Here is a 14,227-nt window from a genome sequence, read left to right as displayed (position 1 = left end):
GCATGGTTAAGTAATAAGCATGGAAAGGCACCTCCAAACACATAACTGCGCGACGGACGGATCGTGGTGACTCCAGAGGAGCTCTTGCTGTCGGCTCTCGGGTGCACCTATGAAGGATTAGCTCTTTTCCATATGTATGCGACAAGTGACACTCTTGTATTTGTGAAAAGAGTAGGCAACCTTGAATAATTCTGAAACCAAAAGTGCAAGCAAATGTTAAGGCTCTCAGTTGTCTCTTTCGTGCTCGGTACACCTAAGTCTCGGAGATTGTTTGGTACCAGCGTTACACACTGGGCTGAGTTCCCCGCAGTACTCGGGTGCGACAGGACGTACTTGGATCTGCTTTGGCTCTGAATTTCCATGCCCTTTCGTTTTTTTGCATCCCTGCTATTTAATTGTAGCTTTCTTGTGGCTTCAATTTAAAATATTAAATAACTGGTCTGTTAGACACTGCTGATTTATGTGTGTGTCTGACTTCAAGCACTTTGGGTGGGTTTTTTTTTGGCGTGTTCTACGTGTGCTAGGGAATAAAATCTTGAGCGTTTTCTCTGTGGCTTTTTTTCCGTTTCTAATCTTTAACTCTGGTTGTGATTACTTTTCGTGATTTTTTGTTTTTGTTGTCTCTTTTGTTTGCTTGTTTTACGGCTGTTCTTTGTAGATTTGATATGAAGCAATGTAGATAAAGCAAAAAAAAAAAAAAGGGCAAAAAAACCCAAACAAAAGATTGCTGTGAAATGCTGTTTCGAATTCCAGGAGCTCTTCAAGGCCAGTAAACGTTTTTAGGTCTATATGTCTTTGTACAGATGACGTCTGAGTCAAAGTGGATTTTGGAATGGTTTTCAGAATTGCAAGGTCTAATAGAGTCATTTTCTTCTTTCGTAGTATTACGAGATGTCCTATGGGCTGAATATAGAGATGCATAAGCAGGTAGGTAGATATTTTGTTTCATGTGAGAATGCTCTGTGTGATTTCTCCTGTGGGTCTTAAAACAGATGTGTGTGCTGTATGGCTTACTTTCATTGCATGCTTGAGTGTGTTGGAATTTTTTTTTTTTTTTTTGTACTTAACCTGGCCCTGAAACTTTCATCTTGCCTACGATAGATGGGCTCTGCGTACGTTACGGCCTGGCTGCCAGTTGTGCGTTACTCGGCTGACTTTCCACATGCGGTTTCCGCGCGTGCAGGTGGTCCTGCGCTGCGCAGGGCGGGGTGGAGGGGTGTGTGGGTCGCACCTTCAGATCTGTCTGACCTTCAGCCTTCAGGGCTGACTTTTTGGTGTGATAGCTGCATCGAAAACGCATATTGGGTGTCGATGGATTTGTATTTGTGTGCGAAAAAGCCTCTTTTCGGTTAACCAGGACTGGTTTAAGCTGGAGCTACAAAGCGATCGGTGCACAGCCATGTTCCTGTTTCCCTCAGGCTGCTCCCTTGGACCTTTGTCCAACACCAGTGTCTTAGCATCTCAAACACGAAAGAGCAAATGAGCTTTCTGCAAGGATGTTAGCGTGCTCAGTTTTGTGCCTTGAAGTCTAGCACTTAGGCCAAGATTAGCAGGAGATTAGTCAGGTGGAGCATGGTGGTGTAAATCAGAGTTCCTTGTTCAGAAATGTATGTTTTTAACCTTCTGTAGAGGAGAATGAATTAAACATCTGACCCCTTTTCCAGTGGGGGAACTTTTTATATGGTGGAGTTTAATACTGACAACTCATTTTAGCAAATGGCCGAGCAATTCACCAGCGTTGCTGGGGAGTGTAAACTGCAGAAATAAAGAAATGGTTGGGTGGGAGAAGAAAGACCGTCTGAAAATCGGTTTGTACACATTTCTGTTCAGAGTTAGGGATTTGGAACTTCTCTGGGTTGTGGAAATAGGATTTCTTTATCTTGTTGAGAGCAGACGTACAAATCAAATGTTTTTTTCATGCTATTTATTGTATTTTGTATGCCATTATCATCCCAGTGCCACAGTACTGATGAGGGCTGTTTGCGCTAGATGGCATACAAATATGAAGATGGTGAGATTTCCTGCCTCAAAGCGTTTTGCGTCCGCAGTTCCAAACTTAACGGGACCTTGCACGTACACATTTTTTCACAGACGCATATGTAGACCTGTTGAGTTCAGACGTCCTCCTCGCAGGTAGCTAACCGTGAAGACCATTCAAGTGCGTTTCACGAACGGTTGCGAGAAAAAGGCTGTGATTGCAGCTGGTGGAGTTGTACCTTCGTGCATGGTGACTCTCTGGACTCGAGTCAGGTTGTGGGTGCTGGTGGAAAGGCTGGTCGCTGACTCTCGGAGGTGTTGTTCTCCCATGAATAGCCGAATTGTTTCAGGTTCCATTAAAAAAAAAAAAAAAGGCAACAAAAACTAAAAAAAAACAAACCAAAAAAGCCCACCCCAAACAGTAAAGTAGTAGATATGGAAACAATTCACAAAGACCAGAGTCCTTACAGGCCACCTACCTAGCAAATTGTGACAGGCGTTTGAAAGCAGGCATTGCGATCAGACTTGTTTGTATTTCTGGCTACACTGTTTTTACAACCATTAGTTGTAGGTGGACTTGACACTGACTGCACAAAGTTCCGTGGGACAAAATCAGCTTGAAATTGCAATGTCTAATTAAATTGTTTGAAGCGGAGGGAAAGAAACCCACAGCAGAAGCCCTTTTAACTTTTAATTTCTAAATGCTTTGCTTCAGAAATTGCGTACAGTTATGGTGATGGAGTCGTCAGAGATATTCTGGAGAAATTAAATAGTTACAACTAAGTGTGGGGATTACAAATGACTGGGTTTTAATTAAACACCTTTTTCCATTACTGTTCAGACTGTTCAAATTAGTGGTTTAAGTATTGTACTCTCATGCAAAACACTTAAATATTTTGTCAGATGTTGATTCAAATTAGCTGCAGCTAAGAAACTTGTTCGCTGTTGTTCTCAAATCTGAGATCAATTTCATGTCTCTCATGTCTTCATTCTATTGCCACAGCATTTGGTTTTTTTTTTACTTTCTCCCCCTGCTTCAGCATCTGCAAAATATTTGCGATCTTGTTCTATGATCACAGCATGAAGGTCCAGTTTGGTGTATTATACAGATAGTGTTGATTGCTTTGTTTATGTGTACAAAGCTTTTTTTTCAGTCTTCCACCTAAAATTCCCTTCTCTTCCTCTCCCATCTTTGAATTTCACTCGGCTGAAATTGAGCGATTCACCCCACCACCCCCCTTTCCTACTGCCCCCCCCCCCCAGCTTTCTAAATTCAATCATATCAAAAATCCTGAGGGCAGCTTATCACATTATGAAATACAGACAGCCCTGCAAACCACCTACTTATTATATTTTCTTTCTTTTTTTCACTTCAGCACAGAGGCATATCTGTCTTTATTTGTTTTTCTGGGCAGACAGCCTTGGTTCCTCTCAGGTTCTTTTCCAGATGTACTCGCTGGATGCCCTTGTAATGGAAAGCAGGCAATAATGCAGTGAAGTTGCCCTTCGGCGTAATTGGGCCTAGTTCTCAAGATCAGGTTAGGCTTATTCACTTATTAGATTTGTGTCTCAAAGGGTTCAAGAGCAGGACTCCCTGGAGTCCTTGGAAGTACCCTAGTAATTGGTGGCCCTGATATTTGAAACCTTTGTGTATTTTTCTGTTAAAGCTTCTGTTCTTCTTGGCTGCTCCCAGCCACAGAGTATTTATTTTTAGAGAAATTTTTCACTGGAACAGAAAATGATGGCTGTGCTGGAGTCATGACTCTGTGACTTAGCAAATTGATAAAAGGATAAAAGCACAGAGAGCAGCGGTAGTGAGTGTGCCTGTGTGTCGGTGGGGGCGGGGGAGTGGGGGGAAGAGCATCTCTTTTCCCACCCCCCTGTGTGATGCTCATCATCAGTCATCCTGTGTTGATTTTGATAGAAGACTATTAAAGTGAAACCTATGGGGAATTTGTCATTCTGAAAGGAAAGCTAATGTAATTAGTACCAATTAAAGTACATTTAGTAAATTGGATTTAATCTTAATTAAGCCTGCATAATGTTGCCAATTTTTAACAATTATGTTTGAGAACATAATTAATTTAAATTTTGGTAACTGAGTAAATAGCATTAGACTGGTAGAATTAGTCATTTGTTGTTTTTTTTTTTTTTTCCTAAACACAAGTGTGGGGTATGTTGTGACATGTGGTGTTACAGCCTAAAATAGGAAGCTAATTTTTGATATTCTGTTCTAGGATCAATAGAGCTTCAAAATAGACACATTCCAAAAAAAAAACAACGGGGGGGGGGGCATTGAGTTGAGAGTTTTGGGGTCGCAGTGTGAACAGATATTTCCCTACAGTTTTAAATGTCAGTATTAGCATAAATATGAATGTTTGAGTGTGGTCTGAAGATGCCCATTTCTTAGCAAGTTGCTTTTTTAACGTCTGTTTTTGAGAGGCTCAGCGGACAGTTTATGAATGAATGTTGACCTGCTGCTCTCTGTTTCTAATATACGTGTGGCTACTTGGTGGTGGTGGTCATTTTCATTTAATTTCTGAAATTAGGGTATTTTAATGTTATGGTAAACAGTTTATTTAAATTGCTGTAATCAAATATGCTTGCTGAAGGTTTTAATTCAGAATTGTTATTATCGCTTAAAATAAGAGTCTGTATTTGGCTACAGACAACAGATATTTGTGAATGGGACTGATAAAAGGCGTAAATAGGATGCAGCATTCAGTTTTTAGTTAGATTATGTTTTTTTGGTGGTGGCAATACGCAAATTCTGAGTCACTCTTTTTGGTTAGATCTCCTGCTTTGAACTAATTCACGTGCTAGAATGTTTCATTTCATCATTTTTGAAAGAAAATGCAAATCTTTTAAGAAGCTGGGTATTAAAAAATAAATGAAATTACTTTTCAAGATCACAGTAAAAAAAAAAAAAAATCAGTCCAATCCATGTAAATTTTATTACAAGACTTGGGCAACAACCATTTGAGTGCTGCTAAAATATTAATTGGGTAGAAATGAAAGGGCTCTGCTAGCTGATAGGATATCATAATCATAGCTGCAGTAGTCGATGGTAAATGATGATAAATGGCATTAGGAACCTTTTAGCAAACTGTAATAACTACGAGGAGGGAAGCAGTATGGATTTGCATTATATCTGATACCCTCTAGTACCAAGTGGATTGCCAATACTGCTTGTTTAGCATTTTCTAAGGGCAATAGGATATTGATTTCTGACTTACAAGGAACGGCTCTATTTTCACCATTGAAAAGTATTGCAGGTTGTTAAGAAGAAATTGACTTGAAGAGGCCTGACTGCTGCCCATCATGGAGCAAATAAAGCAAAACTGCCGAAGCATGGTGGAGCAGCGAGATGGGGCCCTCAGCAATTTGTTGCTATTAATTTACCATGCTCGACAGCAAATCAATCGGCATCTACTTCATCTGCTGGAGAAAATGCTGTCCAGGGCAGATAAAAGGCGCTGCGTGGTACAGGGAATAGACTGGATTGGCCAAACGGAGGCTGCAGTTAATGTGTAAATAAGTGAAATCAAGGCCACTGTTGCCGAGAAAGCTGTTTTTAATTAGGTTGGGGCTTTATAGTGAGCTATTCAAGAAAGTAGTATGGAGAGCAAGGGGAGATTTATTGCTGACTGAGTTAATATATGGGCTGTACAACATCCTAGCCCTGAGTCTGCTTGCTTCTTAAGCCTTAGTAAATTATTTTGGTAAAGGGGTAAAGATGGGAATCAATTTGTTTAATTTAGGGCACAGTTTTGACCATTTTTCATCTTCGTGGCCATAAAACATGTATATCACGAAGAATTGGGTTGTTTATTTGCTACCTGTGTCATGGAAAAATACTTTTTTTTTTTTTTTTTTTTTTGCAGTGGTTGGAGCTTGGCGGTGGTTGGGGCTTGGCATGAAAGTGTGTGCATGCATGAGTGCATGTTTTTTTTAACACAGTCAGTAGTTGAGTGTATATTGTCTTCTGTTTGAAGAATAGCTGGAGAGCCAGCTAAAATTATACCGGCTGAATTTGTTTTCCATTATAAACAGTAGGAAAGATTTAATAGAGATACAGGCAGTGTGTAGTCGGAACTGAACTGGAAAACTTCAAAATGAGAGAGATTAGAAGTGAAATTTTGAAGACTGCAGCTTGCACAGGACTATTAAGGGGGAAGAGAAAAACAAGTGGCTTTTCCATCAAAGTCACAAAATGTAAAAAATAGGTTGTCAAATCAGTTTGACAACTGAGGCTTGTTTGTCCCAGTTTTAGGTTATTTAGCCTCTGAAGACAGCAGAAAAGCTTAGAAGCTTATGAAAAGTTAGAAAATGTATTATTCTGCGTTTAAACCAGAAACCTCTTGCTTGGTAATAACTGCAAAGTTCACAAACGAGATTCTGGTCTTCCATTTCCTCGTGACAGGCATGTTAGACAGTCTTTCTGTGGAGAGGTCCTGTTAATTGCTGGGAAGTTTGCTGTTGCCACTTCTCCGCGAGTTACTGTAAAGAAATGGCCTTTACCCGCGAAACTGCAGAGTGAGGTGCCTGAGGACCAGAACTTCCATTTCACCCTGGTTTTGCCATCCGTAAGCAAAGGAAAGAGGTGTTTTCCCCCCCTTTTTTGGCAGTTCGGCCAGATGCTTCAGACACAGGAAGCGGCACAAAACGCGCCGAGGAAACTTTTGAACGAAGAAATACGCTCTGTTTTTACTGGCAGAAGGCTGTGCTCTGCAGTGCTTAAACATAAAAGCGTTTTTCTGCCTTTGAAAGATGCTAATTGCTGTGACGCTGCCTCACTGACTGTGTTAGTTTATGGGCCCACTTGTAATTACAGAGGGGGCGAGTGGGTGACCCTGGGGTTGCCTAACACCTTCCCCTATAAAAAAAAATCCTTGCAAATTGTTTTTTGTTTTTTTTTGTTTCTTTTTTTTTTAAAAGCGAAAAGCTCCATCACCTTTGCTGTTTGCAGTAAGCGACACTGTTCCGTTGAGACCCCTCTCCCCCAGCCCCTTTTGGATAGGGTTGGGGGAGACGTGCCGTGGACCCCCTCCCGCCCAGCACCTTGGGGTGAGCCAGGGCGGCTGGGAGCCTGGCTGTGGCTGGCGAAGAAGGCTCTGGCCGCGCTGTCCGAGCCCACTGCCCGCCGGGAGAGGGACGCTGTGTCACCATTTTGTGTGCAGTGACTTTTGCACCATTTCGTGTGGTGAGGCTCGCCTGCCTTCTGGGGGCAGAAAAAAAAGAAGTGGCGAGGTCGTTCAGCACAGGACAGAATGTTAACTGGGAGATAGGTTTCAAAATGAGGATGCTGGGATGCCCAAGCTTTACAGCAAGTGTACGCTTGCTCCTGCCCCATCGTGTATGTGCATCGTGGTGCAGTTTTTAGTTATACACTCGCTGATCTTCTTACCAGTTTTCCTAGAGGACCTCTTTCAGTGCACAAAAGAAGCGTTAGGAAAGTAGAATTAAGGCTGCAGAGGCGATAGTAAATCTGACTTGAAAATATTTGGCTGGTTGGCTCGGTGACTGAAATAACTTCAAACATGAGGATTCAGGCATGTGAAATAATTTTGATGGTGAGCTCCTCGAGACAGGGATTCTGATTTTGGTTTGTATTACAGAAAGTGAAGGCGGTGCTCACACAGGTCAATCACAGTGTATGCTGTGGACTCGGTGCATTAAAGCCGGGAGACAGGTTTTGTGACTCTTTAAGACCAAGCTTGTCAAAAGTCGAGAATCCAGAGTTATCAGTTTGGTCTTACTTGTGTATTTATTTTTTTAGTGGGAAGATACAGTGTATTGTTTATGGATGTAATAGCGAACTAAGTTTATCACAGACGTGGGCCAGTTTGTGAACAGTGTGACTGTAATTGTTACAGAAGTCAATCCTTTTGCTGTCTGCAGATTGAACACATCTGTTGCCACTGACTTTCAGAAAACCTGTTTAGCCACAAGGCACAGCGGGAGCAGAACAAAGATGATAATGTGAAACGCAGGATGTATAAAGCGGTACTTGCATTAGCTAACAGATGACAGTATACTTGAAGCCGAACCTATCTATGCTCAAGAAATGCTATTCCGTGAAAAAAATGAATGTTTGGGTTAAAAATTAGTCTTTATTTTAAAATACAAACATGTGAAGTGGTTTTAAGAATACCTATTTCTCTCTCTGTTTGTCTGTATATTTTTACAGGTTTTGTCTTGATTCAAGATGGTATTTTTACAGTTCTGCTGGTACCTTGAAGTACTTCTGTAAATTTTTTCCCTTGATATTGTTTATCTTGGTGGTAGCACAAACTCTGTAGCTCAGTGTAGCAGGAAGCTTTTTGGCACAATGTCAAAAGCAGGGGTCCCTAACTTTTTTGGTTTTTTAATAATGTTTTTTAAATATAACTGAAATATGTCACAAATAGTGAACAGAACTCTAGTGCTTTCTTGTCTGCGTGGATATGATTTAGACATGAGGAATCACCTTTCTTAGCCCAGGACACATACGTACTGCTCTGGTATTGGAACACTGTGGTGCTGTGGCTAAAGATGTTTAAATGTGCAGATGCCAAGGCAAGTCAAAGTTATAGTCCCTGCAGTAAACTGAAGTTGGTCTCTTTATGGTTATGTATATGTAAGGAACGCTGTATTGCCAACTCCAAATGTTAAATCATGCCAGTCCCCAGAAAATCATGAGATTGGCTTAAAATTAATCATGAGATCAAAAATAAATTTGTGGTTCTTTTTATTTCCTTTCTAATTTTAAGCTGTCAGACTCCATGCAGCTCATGCTTCTTAGTTTTGCCTCCATCATTCTTCCATAATTGTTTTTCATAACTAAGGAGTGAAATGTCCCAAGATTCGCAATAAAGTCAAGGGAGCTGAGTATGAGATACAGCTGGCAACTTCTGTTATCATTTCCTATTCTTGGAAAATGTGTGAGGTCTACTCTCCTAAGAAGGAAGAATACCAAGTTAAAAATATGTAAATATTCTTTCTGGAGTTGCTTGTTAAGTTTCTATGGGTTGTATATCATAGCTTGTGAAGTTTTGTGGATGATGTATTATTAGATGGCACAGATATGCTGGTGGCAATTAGCTTTTCTGTGTCAGAAGGTGAGGGAACACAGGTCGTAGTTTTGAGTGGAGGTCCTGTTACTTGGCCTCTTTCTTTTGGTCTGCTTAAATGGTTTCTCTGCAGGATCTTACACTGCCAGAGGTTTCTGACATTTGCTGGATGAGTTTCAATTTCTTCGAAGGAGAAAAACCTTTCACTGTTATGTTTGGGATGTGGAACACTGGCAATGAGAACTTGTGCTTTTTTCATGTGTTTGCTTAAAAACCTCAGCAGAGCATCTCGCAGTTGAACAGAAGTCAAAATCTGTCCCCTTCATGCTATAAAGAATCTGCATAACCATAGGTCTTGCCACTAGATTTTGCTTGGCATGTGTCGTGTACTGTGTGCATGTTGTGTATGATCAGTGAGGGCATTTAATTTTTTAAAAAGCTGCCCTTTCCTCCATCTTAAATACAATAAGCATCTCTTGTATTTACGCTGTCTGCTTATGTGCCTGGCTTCTCTTAATGTCTCAGACGTCTGGAGAATTTGCAAATGCAAGAATCACCTCTTCCCCCCCCCCCCCCGCCCTGTCCTCGTTAGCCGGTGGTGGAGCAGCATCGTGTAGAGGGCATGGCGAGGCTGCCGCTGAGACATCACCTGGGTTTCAGTTACAGGCGTAGTCAGTGATGCAGATTTACTGTGGCAGGAGTGTACTTCAGAAGGCAAAGGGAGCCTCTTTCCCCGTGTCTTTTCTGACTTTGAACCCAAAATCAACAAATCAAAACACAGCAGGGCGAACGCATGCTCTCTGCAGATAGTTAATAAAGCATGGTGGTACTTATAGGGAGCGACAGCAAATGCTGTTGAAACTTAACTCTGCCAATTTTAAACCCAAAAACGACAGCAGATAGGTCTACCCTGGGTCTCCTGTGTCCTCGAGGCAGAGAGCTTCGTCAGAACTCATTACGGGGTATCCATGGGGTGACAACGACAGATGGAGCAGGGGATGATGGAAGAGTGGGTGACCTGAAGCCCACTGAGCTGGCATAGTGGTGTGATCCTCGGGTCCCCCCTCGCAGCGGCTGGGAGGAGGCTTGCGTGATGGTGCACGGACCTCAGTGTTTGGAAGGTCTGGGTTGCAGGATGTTCTTCACAGTTGCTCAGTGTCTGAAGCTGTCATTTACCACGTTAACGTGACAGCGTTATTTAAAATTAAACAGAAGGCAAACTGGAGTGGCTTTTTAGCTGGGGATGGAGGGAGAAGAAGGCATTTTGCTTCTTCATTTACTTTCTCATGTCTCTCTGTTTCTTGGCAGGAGAGGTGGAACTTCATTTTTGTGCATTCTTCGTAACACAGATAGCTAAGTGAGGGCTTCTAGATTAATATAGTTAGTTATCCAGTTAACCTGTCTATCTCAGTTACTCCTGTTTGGTGACCAACAAATTACTCCTATTTAGCATTTGATTCAAATTTTGCCTTTTAAAACTGCAAGCAATCACTGAGGAAAGTTCCTATCTTGGACAACCACTTTTTCCCATTTCTAACCTTTCACAGGTCTAAATAAGGAGTTTTCAGCTGAAACACTTCTGAAATTTGTTTTGAAAACACAGTGATGTTTTCCTATTAAGCGTTCTTATTAGTGAGTGCAAGGGAGACAAAAATAGCTGTAGTGTAGTGCAGCCCAACTAAGGGTTGGAGAAGAGGGTGCGCTTGGACCAGGCAATGCTTGTCCACATGTTTTCATGAAAGCCGCTTCACCGAGGGCTGTGCAGGGATGGGTTTCTGTCAGCAGCTCCAGTGAGGTGTCTCACTGGCTTCCTCCCGATCCCACGTTGGGTTTGAGGTGGACAAGCCACCGTCTAGCTGCCTGACGGCCAGGTAGCCAGTGACAGCGTGTACTCCACGTGGTCTTTGGAATCCAGCAGCTGAGCCAAGCCACATTGTGGTTTTGGCTTTGAGAGGGATGCGGAGCTGTGCTGGATTTTGATAGCAGCTGCAGGACAAAGGGCTGTGAGTTTGGTACTCATCCTTTGTGAAGCACTGTGGGTCTGCAGAGAAGAGTCAGTGTTGATACCTGTTCCACTTCCTGCTCTGCAGGCCTGCAGATGCCTGCCCAGGGGCTTGTCTGCCTTGGGTCTGGGCAAGAGGCCGTTTTTAATTTAGAGCGCATGATAAATGAGTAGTTGTGGTTTCTCTGACTGTGAGCTCGCACTCTGCAGCACTTTGAAAGTTGCTTAACATTTCTGTGCCTCTGTCTCCCTCTCTGAAATGGTGATGATACGGGACAGGGGGTGATGTAAGATTTAATTTGTTGATGTCTGTTATTAGGAGAGACTCTAGAGAATCACAGAATAGTGAATGAATACGTCTTTGCTGTGGAGGGAAGGGAACTCCTTCCAAACCCCTGTCCACTGTATAACGGGGTCCAGCAGTGCCGTAACTGTGATGGGTTTTCCGTTGTCCTTACGCCCCAGAGGTTACCGGGAGAGAACACTGAAGATACATGAGTTGTCCTCCTGCCTGCTACTCTGTTAATTGTGTTTGGAGTTCGAAATTGGGGAGACTGTTCTTGTGATAACATTTGGAGAAGGAAAGCAAAGAGAGTAAGGCCAGAGCTGGCCAAAATGCCTATGCTGGATTTTTGGTTTGAGGGAGGAGGCAGAGAACAAGGAACGACTGAAGGAAGCTTGTCAGTTGGTTTTCTTCTCACGTCTCCTATTTCCCTGCAGTACCATTCACTCTGTATGACAACCATCCACTTTCACAGTGCCCCCTTTGAAAGATGGCACGGTGCTGATGTGTAAGAGAGAGTCAGCTACAACACCACTACTGTCTGCTTTCTGTAATTTTATAAAGCGTGTGACTATATACAAAGTAGGTGCCTCTTCTTAACGTACCGGTCCGTAGTGTTTGAATAACACAAGAAGACTGGAAAGACTTTGTGTATAAAGCACACCGCGTATGTTTGTGTTAGCATGTTAACAAAGGATAGATTGTTTATTCTTATACTCAATTTAACCAGAAGGCTTTCTGTCCTAATTGCAGAAAGTTGTTGCAGTCTGAGCATGTTGCTTATTTACAGTTTTTATCAGTACTTCTTAATTTCTGGGGACAAACTGTATGTTTTCTTTCTCAGTCTCATCCTAAACAATGATAGCTATAACAACAACAAATGTCGGTGAGAGTCTTTTGCTTATTTGTTGCTTTAAAACGTTATCAGTGGAAGAAACACCGACTGCTCCAAACATCAGAGGACTTTTTATGTCAGTTACTTGTTATGTATTTGTCCTTATGTAAATACGGAGGTATTACTCTCGAAAATTGAATTGGATATAAGCTCTTGGTTTAATTCACTGAAGAGTGACGTCCTGCTTCATTTGCATCTCGCTGCTTCATGTGCTTCTAGAGATGGCTGTTCAGGAAAACAAAGCTGGTAATGTGTCTTTTATGTGGACAACATGAGAAAGACATTTTCCATGAATGTCTGCAAGACGCTTAGTTCAGTTTCCCCTCACAACTTTCCCTGGTTTATGTGTACAGACTGGTGACACCAAAACATGTGTCCTGTTCCACTTGTTGGCAGCAAAAGTCTTACAACTCTGTGCCTGTGGCATCCTGGAAATTTCAGGGAAACGGTTTGTTTCTGACATTTTTTTCTAAAACCACGTTTGTCTGAGGATGAGCAATGGCACCACAAGACTGACTGTACAAGTAGACAGCCCCCCACGAGCTTACATGTGGGGTGTTTTTTTCCTGAGGTTGTAGGTTTCATCTTGAAGATCAGTTTTCAAACATGCATACAAGATATTTTTCAAACTAACATTTGCAGCCTTGTTACTATAAGCTTTCAAAACCTACCTCTGTAGAAAGATGTAAGACTTTTCCTTGCAGATACAAGTGTCCAGCTTCTCTGCATATGCAAGATTATTTTTTCAAATATTCCTTCAGCCAAATGGACGTACAGGCCTTGTGAATGTACGAAATGATGATATTTTGCCCTTTGTTCAGTTGCTATTTACTTGGCTCTGTTTTCTACCTGGAACTCAGGTGTGTATTCCTTCTAAGCATTGATTTTTAACACGACTTTTGTGTGGTTGAGAAGAATCCTGGGATAATGTCAGTTTACACATTTTCAAAGAAAAATGCCGTTGTAAGTATGCACTGTATTAAGGGTCATGAGGTTTGTTTAAGCCCACGACAGAACCCGGAGAGCCTGAAAATCCGTAGACACAGGAGGTACCTTTCCGTATTAATGCGGAGCAGAGCAGAGAGCTCCCAGGTGGGTGAGACGCGGCCACCGGGGTCTGGGGCTTTGGGGAAGGGGGGGCGGGGGGGTCCAGGTGCAAGTTTTTGGGCTGCGCTGCTGAGGTCCTCCCTGGGACGAGCCACTTCGGCTGCTTTCTGCAGCGGTGCAGGACCGATGTGATGGTGCTGCGGGGCTGGCTGGGCAAGGGCAGAGCGATACTGGGGGTGCTGAGCTGGCCGGCTGGGAGCCGAAGGCAGGACTGGAGGGTGGCTCGCAGGGAGGTGTCGAGGTCACAGGGGTGTCTGAAAACTCTCCCTGCTCGGAGAGATTCGCCTCTCCCTGAGGCACTGGAGCTGGTGCTGCCAGGACGTGCTGCCCTGGCTTGGTAGTCTCTTCAGAATCGCTTTTTGAAGAGTGGCACCTGAAGTTTATTTTAAACTGTAAGCATAGTGTGGGTTAAAAAAAGAAACAAAAGAGCTGGAGAAGGCAACGCTCTTGGTTCATCTTAGTTCAGCTTCTTTTCTGCCTACTTGCGAGACCCACATTTCTTCTCTGCCAGGAGAATGATCGGGATACCCAGCGGAAAGCTGCCTGGTTTGCATGAGATCCTTAATGGTTCAGTAGAGCTGGAAGAGAAGACGTATATGCTGTGCTGTCACCTGGAAAGACTCTGGCCAGGTGGAAGGAGGCAAGCTGTGTCTCTGCCCCAAACCGATTTACATGTTTTAGCCCACGGTGGCTTTTCATGTACAATGATTCTGAGCAGGAACTGGAAAAGGGAGTTCTCCAGTGGAAGAATTGGGAGTGTTTACTTCCCAGAGTTCACAGAAGCCTGTTAGCCAGGGTATTCTCCTAGGAGGTAGGAAGAAGTAGTAAAGGAAAAGTTGAAGTAATTTATATAATGCTCTGATTAAACTGTTTAACCACTAAGCTGTTACACAGAAGTCTATCTGGTCTCC

The 14,227-nt window shown here is 42.7% G+C and overlaps 1 protein-coding gene across 3 annotated transcripts in view; it reads left to right on the top strand.

The window, feature by feature from the left end:
* The window catches only part of LOC104331895 (TLE family member 4, transcriptional corepressor), a 97,550-nt gene that overhangs the window by 2,248 nt on the left and 81,075 nt on the right, over positions 1-14,227 (top strand). For all 3 annotated transcript variants that reach the window (XM_075410520.1, XM_075410521.1, XM_075410519.1), the window contains exon 4: positions 883-927. In XM_075410520.1, coding sequence (XP_075266635.1) covers positions 883-927 — 45 coding nt within the window. The remainder of the gene's footprint in view (positions 1-882; positions 928-14,227) is intronic.

The sequence above is a fragment of the Opisthocomus hoazin genome, chromosome Z (genome assembly GCF_030867145.1).
Source record: "Opisthocomus hoazin isolate bOpiHoa1 chromosome Z, bOpiHoa1.hap1, whole genome shotgun sequence".
NCBI classification, from domain to species: domain Eukaryota; kingdom Metazoa; phylum Chordata; class Aves; order Opisthocomiformes; family Opisthocomidae; genus Opisthocomus; species Opisthocomus hoazin.
Note: the sequence above shows the minus strand (reverse complement) of the source record. Positions and strands in the feature narration are given on the sequence as shown.